The sequence below is a fragment of the Ursus americanus genome, chromosome 5 (genome assembly GCF_024610735.1).
Source record: "Ursus americanus isolate L20-20 chromosome 5, mUrsAme1.1.p, whole genome shotgun sequence".
Classification (NCBI taxonomy): domain Eukaryota; kingdom Metazoa; phylum Chordata; class Mammalia; order Carnivora; family Ursidae; genus Ursus; species Ursus americanus.
This window is the reverse complement of record NC_142131.1, coordinates 78,840,117-78,866,170: the sequence shown is the minus strand read 5'-3', so window position 1 is coordinate 78,866,170 and position 26,054 is coordinate 78,840,117. Positions and strand designations below refer to the sequence as shown.

Sequence of the window (26,054 nt, the reverse complement as noted above, 5' to 3'; positions counted from 1 at the left end):
CTCACAGGCACTGTAGACATTTGGGGGTGACAATCAGCCCTTAAAGCTCTGCAGTGACACAGGATCTGTTCCAGTGCAAGGCCAGTCTGTGCAGAGGAGTGCTTCTGCTGTGAGCTGCAGGGAGCGCTTCATCCAGGCTCAGCATTTCCTGTGCTGCCTGGGGACACATTCAGAGCTCAACTCCAACACCAGAAGTCTCTTTTCTTTCAGAAGCTGGTAAGCAAGAAATCACTTTGGATTGAGTGCAGGTCTAAAAATAGAATTACAGATTTGTAAGCAGAAGGGTGGGAGAGACTGCATGTTCGATTTTGGGTACTATGGACTAGGAAGGCTGAGGGGCAGGATGCCTGGTGCATGGCTTAATCCAGTTAGAGAATCTAACTATTTGGGACATTTTCAGAGGGCTGTTGGAGAACAGACTTTGTGCCTGTGAACTGCAGAAGGATAATGTGAATGTCAGGGCTGTCAGTGGATAGGGGCTTTTCCCCAAGAACTTCTGCATCAGAGCCCCCCCCCCCCATCTCATGCCTAACTACCTTTCCCTGGGGAGATAATGCATGTATTATCTATTAATGACAAAATTCAAATAAATAAATTTTAAAGAGCCATTAGCTTTATTAAAGATTCATGAATTATGCAGCATTTACCTAATAATAGGAAGGAGCTCCACTGAGCTGTAGGAAAGGAAATGTTTTTAAAAGAAGAGAGGAGAAAAAGAAAGAAATCATTAACAGGTCCTTTACCACTGTGAGGGCATCAGCTTTGACTCAGGGCAAAGCTTCATCCTAACTGGAAAACACACACACAGTAAGAAGAACACATTGGTAACCCAGGCTAGGTGATAACTGAATAAAGACCAGCTGTGGGTGTTCAAGTGTCTCTCAAAGGAGTTGTGAGTCCTCTGGGGGAAAAATAATTTTTGCAAGATAATGGGTCTGACAAGTCAGACATTGCTGGTAAACTGTTCCCACAATTCTATAGAAGTCTCCCCTCCACTGTCTAGCCATAGTTTGGATCATCTTAAGTGCACTCTGATGGGTGAAGGAATGAAAAACAACAAAAAAGGTGTTTGCTAGTGAGTCAAGAAGAATCAAGCAGCTGTCTTGTGTTTGCTAAAACCCTGACTGTTTGTTCAGCTTAGAGCCATTGGTTACCCATCATTTTTTCTCTGATTCAGAAGCAGAGTGCTGCCATGTTACCCTGGCAACAGAATGGCAGACATCTCACAATGAGGGGACATTTTTGCAGCAGCAGAAGGGATGTTATCCACATGTGCCACAATCTTTATAGATACTTTCGCTGGCTGCTTTTAAATGAGAGTCAGCTGGGGCATTTTCCTGATACTCTGGTTCAGTCCTTTTAGTGTGAGCCTCAGTTTTAACAACAGCAATTTAAGAAAGTAAGAGAGTAATTACAAGTGATGACATTACACTAGGATGTGTCACATTTCCAGGAATTTCACATAATTTCTAGAACACTTATATACCTATACAAATAGAACATAAAACATAGGATCTTTGTTTTCTAGGAAGATCACTTAAATGGAAGGGAACATTCACAACCTATTACCAAAAGTAGATCAAATGTTTAAAATAAACAAGCAAATCTTTGTCCTTTTGACAGGCAAGAAACCAAATTCTAATTTTGCACCAGTTTACTTTTTTATAAGAACATATTCATTGCAATGCTTGTCAGTCCTGACCATGAATAAGTTACTTTCCAAAGGTTCATTTTTCATAATCTTTCTACAACTTTCTTTGGCCTCAAAAAAAGTGTTTCTCCAGTCTATATATATTTCTTTTTAAAAAAAAATTTATAAAAAGTTTTTATTATGTTATGTTAGTCACCATACAGTACATCCCAAGTTTTTGATGTAAAGTTTCATGATTCATTACTTGCATATAACACCTAGTGCACCATGCAATACATGCCCTCCTTACTACCCATCACCAGCCTATCCGTATCCCCCACCCCCCGCCCCTCTAAAGCCCTCAGTTTGTATATACATTTCTTTTTTACCAAAAGCACAGAACCAGGTTTTCTTTCTTTCCAAGATGTTCCCTTTTTAAATTTTTAGTAGCTTTAACCACACACATTAGAGTTTTTAACACTTAGAAAATTTTTAGTGAAAATAAAGTAGTAACCACTTGTTAACTGAGTGTTAGATGAGTATTCTGTTCTTGCGATGGGAAGTTTATAAATACACGTTTTCCAGAAACATATGCTTTTTTTATAGTACAGTCTTTCCATACAGTATGCCAAAAAAGTTTACCAACAGACTTACATTTATCTTTGGTTTCTCAGTAATAAAGAAGCCAAAATTAGAGACATGTATGATTAGTAATTAATGTTTCACGATTTTAATTTGTTTAGATACGATCTAGAAATTTAACTAAATTTAACTAAAATCATTACTTTGACTCAGTGAAACTGACTTTTCGTTTCTCAAAAAGATTTCAGAAATGATTTAAAAATTTACCTAAATTTTAAAAAAATTAGTATAGATTAAAAAAATTAATTTACATCTATTTAATTTAGTTGTTCTTAGCAATTATGCTTTGATTACCCATGAGCAGTAAAAGATTATGAGACCTCAATTATTCTCCCAAGCTATTTTTATTATTTTTATTAAGTTTTACATTTTAGTTCCAGAATAGTTAAATACAGTGTTATATTAGTTTCAGGTTTACAATATAGTCATTCAACATTTCTACACATTACTCTCTCTCTGTTTTCTTCCCTTTGCTCATTTGTTTGGTTTCTCAAATTCCACAAATGAGTAAAATCATATAGTGTTTGTTTTTCACTAACTGACTTATTTCCCTTAGCATTGTACTATCTCTATCCATGTCATTGCAAATGATGAGATTTAATTTTTTTATGGCTGAATAATATTCCATTGTATATGTATACCACATCTTCTTTACCCATTCCTCTATTGATGGTCACTTGGGCTGTTTCCGTTATTTGGCTCTTATAAATAATGCTGCTATAAACATAGAGTGCATGTATCCCTTTGAATTAGTGTTTGTTTTCTTTCAGTAAATACCCAGTATTCCAGTTACTGGATGGTAGGGTATTTTTATTTTTCAGGTTTTGAGGAATCTCTATACTGTTTTCCAGAGTGGCTGCACCAGTTTGCATTCCCACCAATAGTGCAAAGGCGTTCCTTTTTCTCTACATTCTTGCCAACACTTCTGGTTTTTTGTGTTTTTGTTTTAGTCATTCTGACAGCTGTGAGGTGGTATCTCATTGTCGTTTTGGTTTCCATTTCCCTGATGACGAGTGATGTCGAGCACTTTTTCATGTGTCTGTTGGCCATCTGGATGTCTTCTTTGGAGAAATGTCTGTTCATGTCTTCTGCCCATTTTTTAAGTGGATTATTTGTTTTTTGGTGTTGAGTTATGTCAGTTTTTATGTATTTTGGATACTAATCCTTTATTGGAAATGTCATTAGCTAGGCTTTTCTCCCATTCAGTAGGTTTTCTTTTAGTTTTGATGAGAGTTTCCTACACTGTGCACAAGCTTTTATTTTGATGTAGTCCCAATAGTTTATTTTTGCTTTTATTTCTTTTGCCTCAGAAGACATATATAGAAAGATGTTGCTATGGCTGATGTCTGAGATTACTGCCTATACTTTCTTCTAGGATACTTATGGTTTTAGGATTTTATGAAATTAGTCTTTAATCCATTTTGAGTTCATTTTTGTGTGTGGTGTGAGAAAGTGGTTCAGTGTCAGGTCAGTTTTTGGGACTCTGTCTGCTCCATCTGTAAAGCCTCAGGCTCCTAAAGGCAGTGGAAGCCCTTGACTGAGTCCAACCTGCTGTGAGCATGTGTGCAAGTCTATACCTAGTTGGGCAGGGAAATTGTCCTCTTACGCTTCCAGGAGTCACAGAACCAAAAAATACTGATGCATCAGGAGTCCTCAAATCCATCATTCTCCAACTCCTTATTTTATGCATGAGGAATGAGGTCCGGGGTGATGTTGTGACTGGCCTGGTCAGTGGAGGAGCTGAGCCAGAGTCTGTTGCTGGAGGAAAGATAGTAAGAGGCAGCCAAAGTTGGGGTAGCCAGGAGGCCTCCAGGTGCTGCTTCAGTTGCTGGATTGATCACTGTGGAGAGCAGGGAAGGAGACAAGCTTCATCTGGACTTCACACACTCACAATGTTAAGTCTTCCCTCATTTTACTCTTCAATTAGAACTGCTGGGATACTTTAAAAAAATAATTGAAGTATATTGGACACAAAATGCTACATTAGCTTCATATGTACAACGCAGTGAGTCAACATCTCTATATGTTCTGCTGTGCTCACCACAATGCAGCTGCCAGCTGTCACCATACACCACTACTACAATCTCATTGACCATATTCCCTACAGTGCACCTCCTATTAGCCCTGGGACAGTCTTTACCTGAGAGACACATTCCTTCCCTACACAGCAGAGTTTGATTTGGGTAATCTCATTCTAAATGTTTCGCCTACTTTCCATTGTCTGCTTCTTCCCACTGGCCTCTGAGAATACTGAGGGCAGGAAACATTTCCACAGCCACCACCTTCCCTAATATGGAGGTGCTGGGGGTCACAGTCACATGCTGGTTTATGAGCGAAGGCAAATGTGATGGTCTCAAAGGAAGTTCCACCCAGATCTTAGTGAGGATAGGAAACATTTCTACTTCACCAGCCTGGACACCCATCTTGCCACCAGACAGCCAGAGTTTCATGGTCTCTAATTTTTTTTAAGATTTTATTTATTTCTGAGAGAGAAAGAGAGAGTACACAAGAGTTGGGGAGGGGCAAAGGGAGAGAGAGAAGAAAACTCACTGCTGAGCAGGGAGCCTGATGTGGGGTTTGATTCCAGGACCCTGAGATCATGACCTGAGCCAAAGGCAGGTGCTTAACCAGCTGAGCCACCCAGGTGCCCATCTTGGTCTCTAATCTTTGATAGTAGAAGCACAGAACCAACATTTGCTTTTCTTGGATTCTTGAGTCATTTAAATTCCTTCTCAGATAGCACACTCATTTTCCTATCATCATTGACTTCATTGGACTTTTCACTGAATGTTTAAATTTGAAAATGGACTCAATATGAGGTGGTCTCATGGTTTTTGGGTAGTCAACTTTTTGAGCTTCTCAAGTTGTCATGAAGCAGAAGACAGAAAATTTATTTTACACTCCAGAAACATAAAATACCTCTTTAGTCAGATCCAGTGATAGCAGCCATTGTCAGGGAAGTCTGCATTCACCATACTCCCAAGAGAAACCCAGGGACATGAACCCAGCCGTGTGGCCTCAGTGCTCAGAACACACTCAAGGTCTCAGTGGGCTTCTCTGGCTCTGTTACACACTGGAACCCAACCTTTGTTGCATGGTGATGGTAAAGGAATAGTGGTAGAGCCTCTATGGGAGTTGGGTGGAGGCCAGCCAGGCGCCTCTTGGGCTCGTGTACCCAGGTGAGACACTCCCCAGGGCTGGTAATGGTGTTAGAAAGAAGAGAAGGAGAGTTTTCAAGGCTTCAGTGACAAAGGAAAAGGGAGTTAATTCTTTAGAATCCTCTCAAACCTGACTAAAAGCACACTTCCAATCCAATGGAGAGAAGCTGAGGCATTGAATTGGAATAAAAGCCTATTGGGAATCAGACTGGATTCTGGAAATAAATCTTCAGAGGGTTGGTTTGCTAGGGTTGCCTTAACAAAATACCATGGACTTGGGGGGTTTAAACAACAGAAATTTATTTTCTCAGTCCTCTGGAGCCTGGAAGTCTAAGATTAAGGTGCCGGTAGGTTTTGCTTCTCCTGAAGCCTCTCTCCTGGGGTTTGCGATGATCACCTTTCTGCTGTGTCCTCACATGGCCTTTCTCTGTGTGTGCATCCCTGGTGTCTCTTCCCCTTCTTCTAGGACACCAGTCATATTGGATTAAGGTCCCAACCATCTGAGACCAGTTAACCTTCATTATCTCCCTAAAGAACCTTGTCCAATACAGTCACAATAGGGGTTAGACCTTCAACATAGGAACTTGGGGATAGATACTTTAGTCCAGAACAAACCATAAGTCTAAAAACTTTTTTAGTAGCAGTACTTCTTGTGTAATTATAGAGTTGTACTAGAGAATGGTGTGGGTGTGTCTGACAACCCCAGCACCCCTGAGGTAGTCCATTCAGAGGAAGACCCAGGAAGAGGAGCCAGTAGCCCCTACAGAGTAAAGGACATGATTCAGGAAGTTGCTCAGATGCAGATGTGATCTGACACCATGTAACCTCCTCAAGACAGAAATGGGTGATCACGGACACCAAGTTACAAGTGTACTTCACATTGCAGTGTCAGGGCAGGCAGATCCTTCTCAACTATCCAGCAGTGATAGACATACTGAAAATATCTGAATGATGGGAAATTTGTTGCTGTTCGTTAAGCAATGCATTCTCTTCCTTTTGTGCAATGTGTAAGAATCCGTATGTTATGACCCACCAGTTCCACTCCTATTTCTGGAGAAGGTTCTGCAGAAGTATATAAGAAGTACATGTAACATGTTTATAGCAGAACTGTGTTGAAGAGAAAGAAACAACTTTAAGGAACCCCAAACTCAAATTTCCATTGAAAAGAAATAGATTATATGTACTATCTTGGCAAAATGGAAAAGCCATGTGATAGAAACAATTGTAAGTGAAAAGCAGCTTACAGAAGATGACACACAAAATAATCATATTTTTCTAAGACATCCACCGAGGAAAACTAAATGATAGATTTTCTGGGGAAACACACATCGTGGTAAAAGCCGAAGGAAACAAAAAATGATAGACACAAAATTTGAAGGTCTTGTATGTCTGAGAAGAGCTATGGAGAGACAGGATATAGGGCTAAATGTGTGGGAATAGTCACTTATACAAGAAACATTCTAGTTCTTAATTTTGGGGGTTAAGTTCACAGGTATTCGTATTTATTTCTAATTTTTATACTGCATGATTATATCTTTTTTTTGAAAGAGTTATTTATTTATTTTAGAGCGAGAGTACCTGCAAGCAGGGGAGGGGCAAGGAAGAGGGAGATGATCCTCAAGCAGAATCCCCATTGAGCAAGGAGCCCAATGTTGGTTTACATTCCAGGACCCTGAGATCTTGACCTAAGCCAAAACCAAGAGTTGGATGCTGAACTGACTGAGCCACCCTGGCATCCCCTTATATATAGCTTTATTCTATGTGTATGTATGCATGTAATATCATATATATCCTACTGTATGTAGTGGCTGAACACATACTGCACTTAGAAAAAGTAACAAAGGACAATGCCAACGGTGAAGAACAATGTCAACAGCCATCACCTTTTTCAGTAGACTGGATTTTAGAGCAGTTTTAGTGTCATAGAAAAATTGAGCAGAACATACAGAGGGTTCCCATGTACCCCCTGCCCTCACACAAGTACAGCCTCCCTACTGTCAATGACTCACCCCATCCTACAACTCATGAACCCAAACTGATCTATCTTTCTCCCTCCACATCCATCGTTTACATTGGATTCATGCTTGGTGTTGTGTATTCTATGGGATTTGACAAAAGTATAATTTGTCCACCAGTGAGCCACTGTTATGATATCTCAGAGAGTGGTTTCACTGCTCTAAATGGCCTCTCTGCTCCACCAATTTATCCCTCCCTCCCCTGAACCCTTGGGAACCACTGATCTTTTTATTGAATCTACAGTTTTGCCTTATTCAGAATGTTGCACAGTTGGAATTGTGCAGTATTTAGCCTTTCCAGATTGATTTCTTTCACGTGGTAATATGCATTTCCATTTCCTCCATGTCTTTTCATGTCAGCTGTCATTAAAGAGCTTTCTGAATGCTGAGTGATAAGTGGAAGTGCTCTAGGTTACTAGTCCCTGATGACACCTCTGAACCCCAGGAATGAAGGGTTCCTACAGTTTTCCATGGAGACAACCAGGTGACCATCCAAGGAATGTGAATGGAATTGGCATTGGGCTTTTTAGTGGCAAAATGGCATGCTGGAAGGAGGTAGATCTTCAGAGTTCTAAGAGAACATGATGTTCTATCCAGAATCCTGTACTCAATTACAGTATTTATTGAAAGTGATTACAAAATAAAGGCATTAACTGGAAATCCAAAGACTCAGAAAGTTTACCTCCCAGAGAACTTTTTCTGTTCTCTTTATCTAGGATCTCATAGTTTTAGGGTTTTTTTGTTTTGTTTTGTTCTTTAGATTCCACAAATAGTGAGTTCATATGGGTTTAGTCATTCTCTGAATTATTTCAATTAGCTAGAGCCTTCAAGGTCCACCTATATTGTTGCAAGTAGCAAGATTTTATTATTTTTCATAACTGAATACTATTACAGTATATATATATCTATATATCACTATTATACATATTCAAACTTATATACCACAATTAAATATATACCACAAATTTCATACCTATCTCACATTCTCTTTATCCCTTTATCCATTGATGAACACTTAGGTTGTTTTCATATCTTGGCTATTGTAAATAATGATGCAATGAACATGGGGGTGCATATATCTCTTCAAATTAGTGTTTTTCTTTATCTATTGTTGAATACCCAGAAGGGGAGTTCCTGGATCATATGGTAGTTTTATTTTCAATTTTTAGAGGAAATTCCATATTGTTTTCCATAGTGGCTGCATCAATTCACATTCCCACCAACAGTGCATAATGATTCCCTTTCCTCCACATCCTCCACAATAGTTACTACTTCCAATCATTTTGAGGATAGGCATTCTAACAACTGTGAGGTGATGTGTCATTGTGCTTTTGATTAGCATTTCCATGAAGAATAGAATGTTGTTGATCTTTTCATGCACTTTTAGGCCATCTGTCTAAGTCTTCTTTGGGAAAACATGTAGTAAGATCCTCTGTGAATCATTTAATCATACATTTTTTTTCTTTTTGCTACTAAGTATTTGAGTTTTTTTAAAAATATATTTTGGATGTTAATCCCTTTTCAGATGTGATTTACAAATATTTTATCCCATTCAATAAGTTGTTTTTTGAATTTTTTTTGATGATTTCCTTCTGCTGTGTTGAAGCCTTTTAATTTGATTTAATTCCATCTCATTTGTTTATTTTTGCTTTTGTTGCCTTGTTTTTGGAGTCAGATACAGAAAATCATAGCTATGATTGATTCAAGGGGCTTACCAGATAAATTTTCTTCTAGGAGTTTTATTGCTTCAGGTCTTAAACTCAAGTCTTTGATCCATTTTGTGTTAATGTTTGCAGCTGTCCTGTTTACTCAACACCATTTATTAAAGAGACTGTCCTTACCCTTTTTTATATTCTTGCGTCCTTTGTCATAAATAAATTGTCTATATATACCTTGGTTTATTTACGGGTACTCATTATGTTCCATAGTCTATGTGTCTGTTGTTATGGCAATACCATGCTGTGTTGATTACCATAGCTTCGTAATACAGTTTGAAATCAGGAAGTGTGATACCTTCAGTTTGTTCTTTGTCAAGACTGCTTTGACTACTCAGGTTCTTTTGTGGTTGTATACAAATCGTAGGATCATTTGTTGTATTTCTGTGCAAAATGCAGGGATTGAATTGAATCTGTAGATTGCTTTGGGTAGTAGGGACATTTTAACAATATCATTTCTTCCAATCCATGAGCACAGAATATTCTACATCTATTTGTGTTTTCTTCACTTTCTTACATCAATGTCTTAGAGTTTTTAGTACACATGTCTTTCACCTTCTTGGTTAAATTTATTCCTAAGTATTTTATTCTTTTATTCTTTTTTTTTTTTGAAATGCAACCAAATAACTTTTGCTACTATAGCAGATGTATGATATTTTTATTGAAGTATACTTAACATATAATCTTATTTTGTTTCAATTGTAGACTATAGTGAGTGAAAAAGTCTATAAATCACTCAGGACTCATCACCAAAAATGTACTCCTAATCCTCTGTATATATTTTACCAATCAGCCCTTGAATCCAAGTCCCTTCTGGCAACCGCCAGTTTGTGTTCTGTGTTTCAGCGTCTTTCTCTCTCTTTTTCTACTTTTTTCTTTGTATCTTTTGTTTCTTAAATTCCATGTATGAGTGAAATCATGTGGTATATGTCTTCCTCTGTCTGACTTATTTCACCTAGCATTTTGTTCTCTAGGTCTATTCATGTTGTTGTTGCAAATGGCAAGATCTTATTGTGTGTGTGTGTGTGTGTGTTTTAAAAGATTGTATTTATTTATTTGTCATAGAGAGCATAAGCAGGGGAGCAGGAGAGGGAGAAGCCAGCTCCCCACTGAGCAAGGAGCCTGATGTGGGACTTGATGCTAGGACCCTGGGATCATGACCTGACAAAGGCAGATGCTAAACTGACTGAGCCACACAGGCATCCCTGGCAAGATCTTATTCTTTTTTAGGGCTGAGTAATATTACTTTATATATACATATGAACTGTATGTTTTATATATACACATATATAATCACATCTTCTGTATCTATTCACCAATGGGTAGAATTTTATTTTATTTTTTGATGCTGTTGTAATTCTTTCTTTTTTTTTTTTAAGATTTTATTTATTTATTTGCCAGACAGAGAGAGAGAATGAGCACAAGCAGGGGGAGTTTCAGGCAGAAGGAGAAACAGGCTCCCCACTGAGCAACGAGCCCTGTGCTGGACTCAGTCCCAGGACCTTGTGATCATGACCTGAGCTGAAGGCAGACACAGAATGGTTGTGACAAGGCGTTCTTGTCATTTTCCTGATCTTAGAGAAAAAGATTTCTTCTTTTCACTGTTGAGTATGACATTAGCTGGGGGTCTGCCTCTATGGCATTTATTACATTGACTTACCTCATTTGCTGAGCATTGTGTTTTTGAAAAAGCATTTTATTTTGTCAAATGCTTTTTTTTTTTTTTGCTTCAACTGAGTTGACCATCTAATTTTTATCCTTTATTCCATTTATGTGGTATAGTATATACATTGATTTGCTCATGTGAAATTATGCTTGTGTCCCCTGGGATACCAAATAAATCCCACTTGATCCTGATGTATGATTCTTTTGATACGATGTTGAATTTTCTTTGCTGGTATACTGTTGAAAAAATTTGCATCTATTCTCATTAAGGATACTGGCTTGGGAAGAGGAAGAATGCAGTGGATCAGGAGGAGCCTAGGCTCCCCTTGTTCCATGAACCCAACTAGATAACTATCAAATCATCCTGAATACCCCAGAAATTGACCTGAAGACTGACAGAACAAACTCCACAACTAAAGGGAGAGAAGAGGCCACATTGAAGAAGGTGGAGAGTGTAGTGTCATGGTTTAGGGGTGAAAGCGATGTTGGGTGCCACAGAGATGAGGGCGGCCATGGGTGTGGAGAAGGTGAGAGAGAGAGAGAGAGAGGGAGAGAGAGGGAGAGGAGCATATGGGGGAACACACCAGGAGAACATATCCCACAGCCATTGACTTGGAAAAGAAGAGAGGCTAAATATTATGAGTGCTTTCAACCACTTGGGCTTAAAGCCAGGAGTTTTAAGCATCAGCAGGCTTGGCTGTGTTGCTTCTGGAAAGAAGGCAGGCAAACAACCTGGTTCAGACAGCTTGGAAACAGAAAGTTGAAGAACACTTGGCATACAAGGAAGAGATTTTTTGCTCTTCTTGAAGGATGACCTCAGAAAGAACTGTCTAGGGGTGCCTGGGTGGCGCAGTCGTTAAGCGTCTGCCTTCGGCTCAGGGCGTGATCCTGGCGTTAGGGGATCGAGCCCCACATCTGGCTCCTCCACTATGAGCCTGCTTCTTCCTCTCCTACTCCCCCTGCTTGTGTTCCCTCTCTCGCTGGCTGTCTCTCTCTCTGTCAAATAAATAAATAAATAAATAAGTCTTTAAAAAGAAGTATTCATACAGATACCTCTCCTGGAACAATTCATGTGCCTTCTGCCATTTCCCTCGACCCACCTCAGCTCCAATTGCTGGAAGCAGCACAAGGCCAATTTTGGCAGCCTCACGTGTTTACAGCAAGCCCTATCCCCTTGCACTCTGCTGGGACTACCCTTCTCAATCAGCTAGCCTCAGTCCTAGTATAGAGGCCCCTCCCCATGAAGACAGGCACAAACCTCTGCCCACACTATGTGGCCAGTCCAAAGTATTTTTAATTTCTTTTTTTTTTTATTTTGAAAGATAGAGAGAGTGTGCGCACATGCAAGTGGTGGGGAGGAGCAGAGGGGGAAGGAGAGAGAGATTCTCAAGCAGCTCCATGCGCGGTGCAGAACCCAGCCAGGGTTCGATCTCATGACCCTAAGGTCTTGATGGGAGCTGAAATCTAGAGTTGGACACTTAACCGACTGAGTCACTCAGGTGCCCCAGACCTGAGTTTTCAGTGCAAAGGAGAGGCCAAAACTGACAAATAGAAGAAAGGATAGAAAATCTCCAGGAATCATAGCAAAACCAGTTATAAAACAGTAATAAATACATATGTATCAATAATTACTTTGAATGTAAATGAACTAAACACTCCAATCAAAAGACATTGAGTGTCAAAATGGATTTTAAAAAAAAAGTATATGATGCCTACAAGAGACTCATTTTATTAGTTTTTATAAAGATTTATTTATTTATTTATTTTTATTTGTTTATTTATTTATTTTTTTTTGAGAGAGAGAACGCAAGTGAGAGAGCACAAGCAGGGGGAGCAGCAGAGAGAGAGGGAGAAGCAGACTCCCCACTGAGCAGGGAGCCCAATGTGGGGTTTCATCTCAGGACCCCGAGATCATGACGTGAGCCAAAGGCAGCTGCTTAACTAAATGAGCTACCTAGGAGTCCCCAAGAGACTCATTTTAGACTTAAAGGGACCTGCTGATTAAAAGTGAAGGGATGGATGGGGACATACAAATCAAAATGATAATGAGGTATCGCCATCTGTCAGAATGGCTAAAACCAAGAACACAAAAACAACAAGAGTTGGCGATGGTGTGGGGAAAGGGGAACCCTCTTGCACAGTTGGTGAGATACAAGCTGGTGTAGCCACTCTGGAGAACAGTATGAAGCTTCCTCAAGAAGTTAAAAATAGAACTACCCTACGACCCTGCAATGCACTACTAGGTGTTTACCCCAAATATACAAAAACACTGAGATGAAGGAATACATACACCCCGATGTTTAGAGCAGCATTACCCATAATTTCCTATTGTACATAATGCTGCTATAAACACTGGGAGAACAAAGTAATGGTAACCAGAGGGGAAGTGGTGAGGGTGGGGTGGGGGAAACCTGTGATAGGGATTAAGGAGTGCTCATGGCTGTATAAGCACCGGGTGTTAAATGTAAGTGTTGAATTGCTATATTGTACACCTGAAACTATTATTACACTGTATGTTAGCTAACTAAACTATTATTACACTGTATGTTAGCTAACTAAACTATTATTACACTGTATGTTAGCTAACTAAATTTTAAATAAAACCTTAAAAAATACTAAACAGAATGTACAGGAGACATGTGGGCGTGTGCTCTTATCAATAATCTTCATAACTGTGAAAAAGGAGAGGATACAAACTGATAGAGAATGGATAAGTAAGTTGAGATAAACTAAAACAGCTTTGCTTGAACCATAGCTATTTAGAGAGGAATTAATCTTTTAGCACAGTGCTGAGATTAAATACTAAGAACCGAGAGCATACCCCATAAAAAATGCTTCAAGAAAACTAAACAATATACTGTTCAGGCATGCATATGTAAGTGATAAGGCCACAAATAAAAGAAAGGAATCATAAACATGTAGTTCATGAAACTGTTACCCAGGGACTGTGAACAGAAATGGAGTGAATAGGAACAGAGGGAGATATATGTTGTTAGAGATGTTTTATTCCTGGCATGATTGTTCAGTGTGTAGGTGATCATTGTATTACACAAGAAAGTAAATGATTTAAAATAGGGAAATACCCTCAGTTCTTTTCAGATTGTTATTCTCTCCATCCTGCCATATTTTGGGGACATCAGAGAAATGTTCTCTGTCTGACATACAGAGACAATCACTGCTATGATGGGAGAAAGACTGAGAAATCATTCAGGGAGGAGGCAGGGGACAGAGAGACTGAGATTCCAGGTAGAACCAACCGCAAGGCAAAGCTGCAAGCTCACACATGAACTTGACAACTGGCTGTGGATGAAGATGAGCACACGCAGACAGCCAAGTACAGCTCTCAATAGCAAGGGAGGAAATGCCTCTGAGACTCAGGTACCCGGGCAGTGATGTGGCCCTTTGTATTGAGTGACAGAAAGCTCCCAGTGAGGGGCTCCCCAGGGCTGGGCTGCTCACCAGCAGTGAGTGAAAATCACTCTGGGGCTGCTCCCCTGTTTGATTGGCTTTGGTCTGCAGTGTCTTCTGCACCCAGTGGACTGGGGCCTGATGCCCTACTGTGCCCACCTCAGGGTCCAGAGTCAGACTTGCTGCTCCTATGTCACCATTAGGATATCAAAAAGTATGGTTTATGAGGATATTGTTATATTTCCTTGGTTCAGAAAGGGAGATAAATTCTTCACGATGAATGCCTTAAGAACCTCCCTCTTTCTTGGTCCCACTCAAGTGAGTAGAGGACCACTCTGTGTAGTATACAACCTCCAGACTCTTGCAGAATGGAAATCTCCACTGCCCTGGTACAGCCCCTCCTCCAACTCAGTGAGAGACCTGCAGCTGGGATAGGAAAAGAGTCAGCTTCCCTCCTCTTTCTCCTCCCACTGCCCCCATTACATGGAGGAGCATAGCATAGGAGAACTACAAGGGTAGGAAAGGACTCACTCAGGTAAGCCATTTGCAATCATGCTGATGGCCTGGTGTGGTGAATGTCTCACAGGGACGAGGCTCCAGGGAAGACCCATGCTGATGTCCCCACTGGGATGTTGGGGTAGGCATAGTTCAGACCTGGCAGGCTTCTACCTCCTCCATCGTGTCAGAAACAGAAGGGCAACTCCACCTCTTTTTCCTCAGATCATCCTACCAGGAAGACCATGTGCAGCCCTCAGTGTTGGCCATGTCCCTTGTAACAGGCTCACTAAAATGATCCTTGCCTTCCCTGTGCACAACCTGTCAGCTGTCCTTTCATGACCCACGGAAGGAATCAAGGATGGCAATGACAAATTCACAGGGTCTTAGGCACAGAAGGATTTCATCAATTGTTATGGACATTGGCAATCTTGGCAGAAATTCATAAAACATCCTTTTTATCACTCTGTAACAGTCACACTGTGCCCTCTCCTGGGCCTCTTGTGACCACAATCACCCTGAGTTGTTTTTCCTTCTGGCTCCCTCATGAGAATGAGGACATGACAATCACTGAGAGGTTAAGCAGCTACCCAAAGTCACCCAGACAGTAGTGAGCAGTGCTGGGCTCAGATCCTGACCGGGTTGGGGCAGGTGCATTGACTTCAGGTGAAGCCTTAGCTGGGGTCCAGAAGAGAAAGTCACAGCGCATATAGCTTCTGCACTCTGATCTCCATGGGTGGAAGTGAGCTAGGAATGTTGAGCAGCCCCAAGGAGTAGCTTTGTGGGCAGTGTCTGTGACTGTCTGAGGGGCTAGACTCACAGGGGCTGAATGTGGACTTCTCAGTAGTCTGGGTTCTGACATGGGAGGAAGAATCTCAGGTAGGATATAGCAGGGCTGGTCTCAGAGCACCCCAACCCTTCCCTGAGCTTCTGTGCTGAAGGTGCACAAGCCTCAGGCAAATGCTGTAGGAGCCCCACCCTCCAGAATGGAGAAGGTGAGGCTGGTTCTGCCCCTTTTTGAGAACTGGTGTGATTTCCAGGAATACAAACTGAAAGGAGACATCCCTGATTTCCCTCTGCTTGGGCTGAGACCCTGCCACCAACTTTATCCAGAAATGACACAGCTCTGAGCAAGAAAGGCACTGGAGCAGAAAACCCTGCACTTTCACCTTCCTAACTCCTTTTCTGTCCTCTCTAGGCTCTTCCTAGGACACCCCAACCCAACACAATTCCCTTCTTTCTTTACAGAGCATCGTGGGTATGGAACCAGTTTGGAATGGTCCTAGAGGGAACTGTTTCTGCTTAAGGGCTGGACCCTTCCCCAGGGAAGGGTGACTTCCAGGAAGACCACTGGTATCTGCCTGATCACAGTCATCCCTCTGCTTCCTGGAGCAGGTAAGCGAGAGAGCTCCTACAACCCAACTTGGCCAATAACCCTACTACTATGAAGATATGAAATGTGGAGCCTGACACCAGGGAAGGAGAGCTTGGGGACTGGCTTATCCATTTCAGTGAGTATTCACAATTGGGCCCCTCTCTGACATTCTTCAGGGACAAAACTTAGCACCCAAATTCTTTGGCTGCTCCAAACCCACCTAGCCCTCCAGTGTGGAGGCAATGGCCCTATCATTTCCATGTTCATAGCATTGGGGTAGCAAAAGGACAGCATGATTTTCTATTCCTATTCTCTCAGAGTCTAAGTAGGATGTAAGACAATGACCATTTCCGGAGTAGACTGGAGTTGGGAGAGTCTATCTGGAACACTGGATGGACCATCTGTGGATTAGGGACTAGGGGTGGGGTATCAGGAACAAGGTGTCTAACAGACTTTAGACAATGTATAATAATGCACATATGTATCTGCATTGGAGAAACTGTGCTTGTTGCTAGACACCAACTCCATCCTTTACCTCAGTGAGGTGGAGTCTTGAAAGACTCTTTCCCAGACCAGGTCCTTTTGTGCTTCATGCCCATTGATGATGCAGATGTTTATTTTACTCTCCTAGAATACATCAATATGCTGATTTTTTTCCCTCACCCTTAACCTATGATGATAAAAATGGGGCTTGGTCCACATTGCATTCAAACTACAAAAGTCCTTGATGCCTTAGATTTCTAGGCTGGTCCAAGTCTGATCCCTGCTTCGTGGCTCAAGATAATTGGGCATCACACAAACTAAATAGGATCCTGCATGGGAAATCCACTCATGAGTGTTCTTTATTCTGCTTCTTAGGTCTTGCAATCTATTTGGTGCATTATAACAAGAGTTCAAAAATGTTACCCACTGGAATAGATGGAGTAGATCAAAATGGAGGGTAGGCAAACTATTGGCAAAATCATTGTCAGATGTTTTCAAGTGTGTGCATGCATGTGTGTTGAGTGGGTCCTTAGTTCCTATGTGAAATGCATCTCTCACTGCTGGTCTCCTTCAGAAGACTTTGAAAGATCTGCTAGCAAGGTCTGGTTCTCTTGCAAGCACAACTGCCCTCTCTAGTTGAATCTGCTCCCTGGGCTCCCTCCATAAAGGCCTATGTCTCTTTACTCAGGGACCCTCAAATTCTATTTAGAGAGGGAAGATCAGAGGTCTCACATAAGCAGGATCTACAAGAAGGAATCTTGGAGGGGGGGAGCACTTGCATCTGGGCTTGTCTCTGATGGCTTCTCCTCAACTCCTGGGTCAGTAATCTGAGCCTCAATGTCCTGCAGACACATATGTACTGGCTACTCCTGGAATAACCTGAAACTTCTCATGGACTTACACCTATCCGACCCTATGATGGCAGTGACACATGGGCACAGTACTCCCTAAAAGGATCCTGAGAGGGTCCCATGTGCAGGGTTGTCTAGCACCAGGTGCAGGGCAGGGACCAGATGGGCAGGTAGTGGGGGACAGGGAGCTGTGGCTGGTACTACAGGGCCTCAATAGATTCCCCCTTCAATAGCACGGGGTCTTGGGTGAGTAGATAGGTGCAAAGTCCATGGTTGGGTCAGACATAGTCACAGAAATAGTCTGGAAAAGTATAGGTTTGTGCTCACCTCCCACACCCGTCTTAGGATGCGGGGGTGTCATACTCTGCCCCAGCTCCTACTTGCTTTCCAAAGGGCTGTGGAGGAGCTGGCTTCAACATTTCAGATGACAGATTTAGGAAGCAAAGTTAATTTATCCATCATCCAGTAAGTGGAGGATATGCAGTGGTATATTGTGTTTCATTCACCTAACAGAAATGTGTCCCATACCTGCTGGGCGCTAAGGGCACCACAGAGCCTAGGGAATAAATTTACTGTAAGTGCCAAGATGTGCATGTGTATTTTTGTGATACTAAGCATCTAACATGGGATGACAGAATACTTTCTGGGACTTTCACCTTTTGAAGACACAGGGTTTTTCAATTGATCTAGCACATGGGAAGTCAAGGTGAGATGGGTACATGTGGAAATTGTGATGGGATTTAGACAAACCTTGAAAAGAATTCAAGGGCACTAGCCCAGGTCCTTTATTCTGGCTGGCCTGGGTCCCACAAGACCACTGATAAGGACACCCAGCCTTCTCCATCCCATATTAGGGGCAAACTTACAGGCAAGAAGATTATATAGCATTCTCAGGGGCAGCAGAAATGCCTTCACACAGCCAGATCAGTGAGCCTGGGACTCACCCAGGAGATTGTCTCCTTGGAGCCATGGTGGCAGTTCAGGCCTCCAGGAACCTCTGTGTACCCCATACACAAGAATTTAGGCTATTCTGGATCATAGTCAAGAGAGGTGTTAAAGAAGGCTTTGAGTATGAGGACAAGGGAGGCTTGTCTTATCTAAGAGTGCTCCAGAGTGTTCTTTCAGCCTGAGCCAGCCCAGAGCTCCATCTTTCTGACTTCTAGCCAGCTTTAGCCATGTGTGCTCTGCCCACCACCATGTCATTCACCCCCTCACCAAGCTCAGGGCACCTCCAGTCCTGTCACAAGAGGCAACATCTTTGCTGACCTAGTGCACCTCTGTTGATGGAGGACACTGAAAACCTTGTAGGCACAAGCCTCAGGAGATTCTGGTCCCAAGCAGATGGGATGGTGATCAGATCATAATACATCAGCTACCCTCCCTCTGAACCACAGCATCTCCTGATCATTTCATTAGGCATCTCCATCTCTCAATGGGGGTTAAGTTCCCTGCCACATTTTCTGAGATGCGGGGGGACACATTGTGGGATTGCCCTCGACACTTGGAAATCAGTGAGTTTTCTTCAATGTGGAGTGAGGATGGGAGCAGAGAGAGAACTGTGATTGCCATTCTCTCCCCAGATTTGTAAAGGTGCATCCAGGGAGAGGTGAATGGTAGTTGACAGCAATAAGTGGACCCACATCCCCAGGAGAAACATCTCAGCATCCAGCCATCCCTCACCCCCTGGGGCTGGAGATTCAGCATTTACTAGGATCGTCCTCCCCTCCCCTCCTGTACATACAGAAACAGAATCACACTGAAGGCTTAAATCTCGGATCCCAGATCATTGCTGTGCAGTTTGAGGCTTGTTTCTCATCTGTGAGACACTGTTTATTGATCTGTGACCAGGAATAATACTATCACTTGTCTAATAGATCTTGGAGAAGATTAATCAAGAAAAGGCATGCAGAAGATCCTGCCCAGACAGACTCACAGATCAGAATCTTCATACACTGTGGTAAGAGTTGGAGGGAATAAGAAGAACCAGAGAAAAGTCTTCCTCAGAGATACTAAGACTAGAGAGAATTCACCAAGAGGTTGCTGGGAGGCCTGCCCAGACCTTCACTTGGATCTTAACATGAAACCCTCACTGGAGTCCTGCGAGGTGGGTAGCTTGGCTTCCCTGCTGCACAAGACAGAACACTGGGGCTCAGTATCAAGGTGAAAACATTCACATTACCATGGGCCAAGCTTATCTGAAAACTCAGTCAGGGCTCTTGGCAATTTCCTCATTGGAAGGGTGTGTCCTGGCCTAATGCTGGATGAAAGCACTCACAGAAATCTGGGGAGCAGTCATGAAAGCAGGACACACCAGTGGAGAGGAAAGCCAGTGTGATGGGTAACAAGATGCACCATAGGACCTGGAGCTCAACATGAAATTTGTCCTACAGACAGGACTGCAGTCCTTTTGAGCAGAAACCTGAGCATTTGGATGTGAGGTCTCATCTCCAGGAGCATCAGGAGAATCCTACATAGATGGATCTGGGAGGGAAGCCCTCATGCAATAGAAGGCCTCATGGCCTCACAGAAGAACTCCTTAGCAAGGAGTCAGTCTTAGAAAATGTTTTAAAATTTGCATCTGTGCACACAGAGATAGCATATGTCTTAAGGGAAATTACCACAGCAAGCAGTCATAACTTGTGGGATTGTGAAAGTCCACCAGGTAGCATTGTATGTGTAGCCCCCAGGAAGAGAGTCCACTAAATAATCCCAACCATTTTTCTTTTCCAATTCTACCTTTTAAAACCTTGCAATATTACTGCAGGGCTCAGCTTACAGGAGAAAGTTCATTGGAGAACTTTAATACTTATAATAATAATCACAACAAAGATGAACAATCAAGTACAGACATAAGTACTGACTTAAAAATCAGTAGGACATTATTTGGAAAGCTCATGTAACTTAAATGTTGAAGTGTATAGGGGCAGGGATTTCTTAGGTGTGCATTTATGTATGAAGTTAGTGCTGAAAGATATGGAAAATGCACTCTTCCCTGCTATTAAAATAATAAAATGGTTCTTGACTCTGAAGACATATGTATTGAGGATGTGTCGGTCCTCAGGATTGAAGCATATGGAGAGTTGGCAAATCTTACGTCTGCCCTACAGACATCCCCAGTGGGATATCCTGCTCACAAAGGCTGGGTGGAGGAGTACCCATGCCTGCCTAGCCTCCTGACTGAGTGACCCTCCTGATGTTCTTCTGCTCAAGTTGCCTCCACCTATAAATTGCTTAGGAGCGGACTACTGGTACCATAGGTGGAGAGCATTCCTTTACGGTCTCCTCTGAGCCCCTAACATGTGCACATCTCCTAAATGAGCTCCTCTGCTGTTATTCTTTTCAACTACTTTATTGGGATATAATTTACACATTCTATGATTCATCCCTTTAAAGTTTTCAGTCGCTTTGAATATATTCACAAAATTCGTACTCCTGTCATGATCAAATTTAGAACATTTTCATTATGCAAAAGATATCCTGTATCTCTTGACTGCCACCTCTCTTTCCCTCATACCATTTGCCCTTCAGATCTAGGAAACCCCGAATATATGTTCTGTGCCTGAGGATTTGCCTTTTCTGGACATTTCATATGAATACAATCATAGAACACATGGTCTGATGGGTGGTCTGCTTTCACTGAGCATAATGTTTTGGCGTTCCTCCATGTTGTGACGGGTATCTGTACTTCATTTCTTTTCTTGCCCAATACTGATCTCTTGTATGAATAGACCGCTTTTGTTTATCCATTGAACAGTGGATGGACAACTGTGTTAATTCCACCTGAGGGGCTACTGCAATAATTTTGCTGTGAATATTTACATGCAACTTTTCTGTAGATGTATGTTTTCATCCCTCTTAGGTATACACCTACAAATGTAATTGCTGGGTCCTTTGGTGACTCTGTTTAAATTATTTTATCAGTTTTATTGGAAAACAATTGGCATACATCACTGTATGAGTTTAAGGCCTACACCCTGATGATTTGACTTCTATATATCGTGAAGTAATTACCACAATAAGTTCAGCCAAAATCCACCATCTCAATAAGAGGAAAAGAAAGAAGAAAAAAGAGAAAAAAAATGTCTTGTGATGAGAACTTTTAGGGTGTATTCCCTTGAAAACTTTCTTATAAATCATACAGCAGCGTTAGCTATAGTCATCAGGTTGTACATTACATCCCTAGTACTTCCTTATCTTATAACTGAAATCTTGTATCTTTTGAATACTTCCTGCAATTCCCCTTCCTCTCCCCTGGTGCCTCTGTCAATCCACAAGTCTGTTCTCTTTTTCTATGAATTTAGTTTATTTTAATTTTAGATTCCACACATCAGTTAGAAAATGCAGTATATGTCTGTCTGATTTATTTTGCTTAACATCATGGTATCAAGGTCCATACATGTTGTTACAAATAGTAGGATTTCCTCATTTTCTATGGTTGAATCTGTTTACATTTTTGGCAAATTATCAAACATTTTTGCAGAGACTTGCTGTTTGTCATCTAAGTGCCTTTGTAGGGAGTTGGGTGTGGATCTGATACACTCAGTTTGGGTTACCAAATCTGATGATGCCTCTGCCACTCTGTGTGCCTGGCCCTCCTAACTCCCCTGCTTTTCCTATTTCTGTAGGACACTCCACTGCTCAGTGATGTGACACAGCCCACCCACTCTCTTCACACCCCATTACTTACATCCACTGCCTCTGATATGCCGTACAATACGGGCTGGAGTGTCTTCCCTAAGGAGATTGCCATCAACATGGAAAAGGCCTTGGGAGGAGGGAATTTGTTGGAGGTGGTCTCTGTGGTTAGGGGGACCTTGAAGAAAGCATCCAATGCCCCAGTGAGCATTGCAGTGACTGGGGATTCTGGCAATGGCATGTCCTCCTTCATCAATGCACTGAGGGGAATCGGGCATGAAGAGGAGGACTCAGCTCCCACTGGGGTGGTGAGGACCACCCAGATTCCCACTCGCTACTTTTCCCCCCACTTTCCCAACGTTGTGCTGTGGGACCTACCTGGAACAGGGGCAGCTATCCAAAGCCTGGAGAACTATATGGAAGAGATGAAATTTAGCCAGTATGACCTCTTCATCATCATTGCATCTGAACAGTTCAGCATGAATCTTGCGAAGCTTGCTAAAATCATCCAAGGCCTAGGAAAGAGGTTCTATGTCGTCTGGACCAAGTTGGACAGGGATCTCAGCACAAGTGCCCTCTTGGAGGAACGACTCTTGAAGAATATTTGGGAGAATATCCGGGAAACTCTCCAAAATGAGGGAGTGTGTGAACCCAACATATTCCTGGTTTCCAGCCTTGAACCCTTATTGCATGACTTCCCAAAGCTTAGGGGCACCTTGCACAGGGACATTTCTGACATCAGATACCATGGTCCCCTAGAGAGTCTGTCCCACATTTATGAGAAGGCCATTAAGGACAAAGTGACCACTTGCAGGGGGAAAATAGCCTCAAAGTCTTTTGACACGCTTGGCATCTGGAATGCAGATGATCTGGAGGAGAGTCTGATGGCCTACCGCTCGCTCTTTGGTGTGGATGATGAATCTCTCCAGCAGATGGCTCAGAGTATGGGGAAACCCATGGAGGAGTATAGGGCCATTATGAAGTCTCGGGATCTATACTCCGTCCTCAGAGAGGACTGGCCATTATCTTGCATGAATTGTAATACAGTCTCTTGTTTATATTCATTTCTGAGATGCATCCCACTGTTAGGTGACTTTATTTTCAACTCCCTGAGGAAGTGGAAACACAGACGCCTCCTTGAAATAGTTGCCAAGGACACCAGGGCCATCCTGAAGAAAATCCTGACACAGTCCATCATCTGAGGAAGTGATGTCTCAGCAGTCTCCTTCTGGAGGGAAGTCAGGACATCTGGGGTCCTCTCCTCACACTGTCCCGTTTCTGAATTCTCAATCAAGCTCAATTACTTCCACTTTTATTGACTCTATGTTCCTGAGGTATATGAGATGACTTGCTCATTTTGAGTCCATGTCAGGAAATCCCCAAATATGTTCTACTTTTGTCATTTATTAAATGAGCCTGTATCCAAAGGTGGCAGAAAAGATCTGTTCAGTGTGACATACAATCTCATTCTGACATCCTCTTATCACTTAACTATCAATCATTTCTCCAACACCCGTGTTCTTTCACTTCTCATCTCACTCTGTGGACACACACAATCTTGACCTGCCTGTAGGTCAGTGGTAGACACTCTAAGATGGCCTCCAACATTTTCTCCTATTTTCATGGCTATGTTTAAACCCTTTCCCTAGAGTGGCTAATGGAATATGGCAGCAATAATGAAATGTCCAAAAATTCCAGAACTTTGTTATGAAAAGTGCAGCTCTGTCTTATAAACACTCGTTTCACTGGCTCTGTCTTGCTCCTGCTCCAGCTCTGTCTCCCTCTCTCTCTCTGTCTGCCTCTCCCTTTTCTTCTCTCTGCCTAGTAACCATAGAAATTTTAAACTAACCTACTGGAGAGGTCCTGAAGAATCAGAGGCCATGTGCATGAGAACTGAGGCATCCTGCATTAACTGCCAGCCATGGAAGTAAGTCATCTTGGGAGTAAATCCTCTAGCCCCAGCAAGACTTCAGAAGATGCAGCCCAGCTGATAGCTTGACTACCACCTCAGGAGAGACCCTTATCCAGAACCATACAACTGAGCTTGTTCCTTTATTTCTGACCCTCAGAATCTATATGCAAATAGACCTTTGTATTAAGCCACGAAGTTTCAGGGTAATTTGATCCACACCAACAGGTAGCAGATAATGCTATCAAGAAGTTCCTTAGAGAACTGACAGTTGTGAGTGACTGCCTCCTTCTCTGACACTCACTCCAGCAAGGACCCAGCATGAAGCAGCTGCATCCTCTCCAGTTATAGCCCTTCCCTCCTTATCCCTGGACATGTTCTTCCATGCTTTCTATTGAAGGACCAGCCTCTGCCAACATTCATAGGTCATTTCATCCAGCCTCAGGCCAGACAGACTTATCCAGTTTGGGGCTCTGTGTTTAAGAAGAGAAAGCAGGGGGAAAAAGAAAAGAAAAAAAAAGGGAAGGTGCTAGATAAAGCCATGCTCAGTAGTGAGAGAGAGAGTAAATGACAGTTTAATGTGAGCACTCCCCCAAGGAAGAGGAGGCTAGGTTTCTCCTTGAAGGTGTCCTGTGCAAGACCTCTAATTCTCATTCTCACTTGGACTAGTTGCTCTCCCAGCCTGGGGCACAGGCCTAAATCACATCCATCAGTTACCTTGGGGGTGCTGGTGCTTCGTGGATTCCCTGTTCCCTGCTCATTTACATTGCATCCATTCCCAAGCAAAGTGAGAAAAAAGTTCTCAGTGTGGTGAACTTTCTGAGCCTTTGCATTTCCAATTAATGCCTTTATTTTGTGACCACTTTCAATAAATAGTTTAACTGAGTAGGATTCTGGATACATCATCATGTTCTCTTAGAACTTGAAAGATCCATCTTCTTCAGGAATGCCATGTTGCCAGTGAAAAATGCAATGCCAATTCCATTCACATTCTGTGGATGGACACCTGGTTGTCTCCATGGAAAATAGTAGGAACTCTTCATCCCTGGGGTTCAGAAATGGCACCAGGGACCAGGGACCTGGAGCACTTCCATCAACACTCAGCATTGAGAAGCCTCCATAAATTAATATTTAATGTCAACATTATACCAAGCTTATTTACTTTCCTATATCTGTGGTTCAATCCTTCCAACATGTGTCACTGAACTTATTTTTCTGTTCTCTGTCAATGCCTACCCACTCTTTTTTCACAATTATGAAGACAGCTGTTAGGGGCACATGTCCACATGTCTCCTGCACATATTTGCAGAGTGACTCTTAGGTAGAGTGTTAGGAATGGAAATGCTGAGTCCTGAGGCACATGAATATGCAATTTTAGGATTCAGCCATACAGTTTCTTCAAAAAGATTGTATTGCTTTACATTCCCAGCAGCCACGTTTCAGAGATTCTATCAACTTACATTGTCACCAATACCTGAATTTGTCCGCCTTTTCAAATTTTGCAATTAAACTAATTAACGATGTCATCTCATAGTGCACAGAGATGAATTTGTCTCATTACTAGTCAATTTGTGGTAATTTCTCTATTTTTTCCCCGCATGTGTTTCTTTTTCTATGAACATCCTGTCATGTCTTTGCCCACCTCTGCGCTGGATTGTTTCAGTTTTTCTTATTGACTTCTGGAATTTTTAAAATACTTTCCTTCCCTTGATCATTAGTTGACTAAATTTATACAAAATTCTCCAGATTTGTGGAGATTTTTAAACTTTCTTTATGCATTTGTTTTCATGAAGAGAAGATTTCACTTTAATGTAGTCAAAGGTATCACATTGGTCAGCCTGTGTTATACAGCCCTCATCTTGGTATATTTATATGGGTATCATATCATTTAAGAAATCTTTCCCTAGGAGAAAAAGGAGGAGTTAAGATGACAGAGGAGTAGGAGACTCTAATTTCATCTGGTTTCTGGAATTCAGCTTGATAGTTGTCAAACCATTCTGAACACTTGCAAAATTAACTGGCGATCTTGGAAAAGAATTGCTGAAATTCTACAAAAAGAAAAGCAACCATTTT

General features: G+C 42.0%; 1 protein-coding gene across 4 annotated transcripts; it reads left to right on the top strand.

The window, feature by feature from the left end:
• Positions 1 to 23,499, top strand: LOC123780224 (immunity-related GTPase family M protein 1-like). 4 transcript variants are annotated; one of them, XM_045779017.2, is made up of 5 exons: positions 1 to 216; positions 15,977 to 16,123; positions 16,962 to 17,043; positions 19,312 to 19,541; positions 22,063 to 23,499. In XM_045779017.2, exons 4-5 carry the CDS (start codon positions 19,341 to 19,343, stop codon positions 23,272 to 23,274), a joined length of 1,413 nt encoding a protein of 470 aa, XP_045634973.2. In that variant the 5' UTR covers positions 1 to 216; positions 15,977 to 16,123; positions 16,962 to 17,043; positions 19,312 to 19,340; the 3' UTR covers positions 23,275 to 23,499. The 4 variants fall into 4 exon arrangements, with proteins under 4 accessions (XP_045634973.2, XP_045634971.2, XP_045634972.2 ...); XM_045779015.2 differs by having other exon boundaries at positions 15,977 to 16,239; XM_045779016.2 differs by lacking the exon at positions 16,962 to 17,043.
• The last annotated feature ends 2,555 nt before the right edge of the window (positions 23,500 to 26,054 follow it).

Excerpts from the sequence above, each read along its gene's own strand:
- LOC123780224 (XM_045779016.2), top strand. The coding sequence starts at position 19,341 with ATGCAGAAGATCCTGCCCAGACAGACTCACAGATCAGAATCTTCATAC. Across the intron at positions 19,542-22,062 it reads CCTCACTGGAGTCCTGCGAG|GACACTCCACTGCTCAGTGA; the intron begins GTGGGTAGCTTG and ends CTATTTCTGTAG.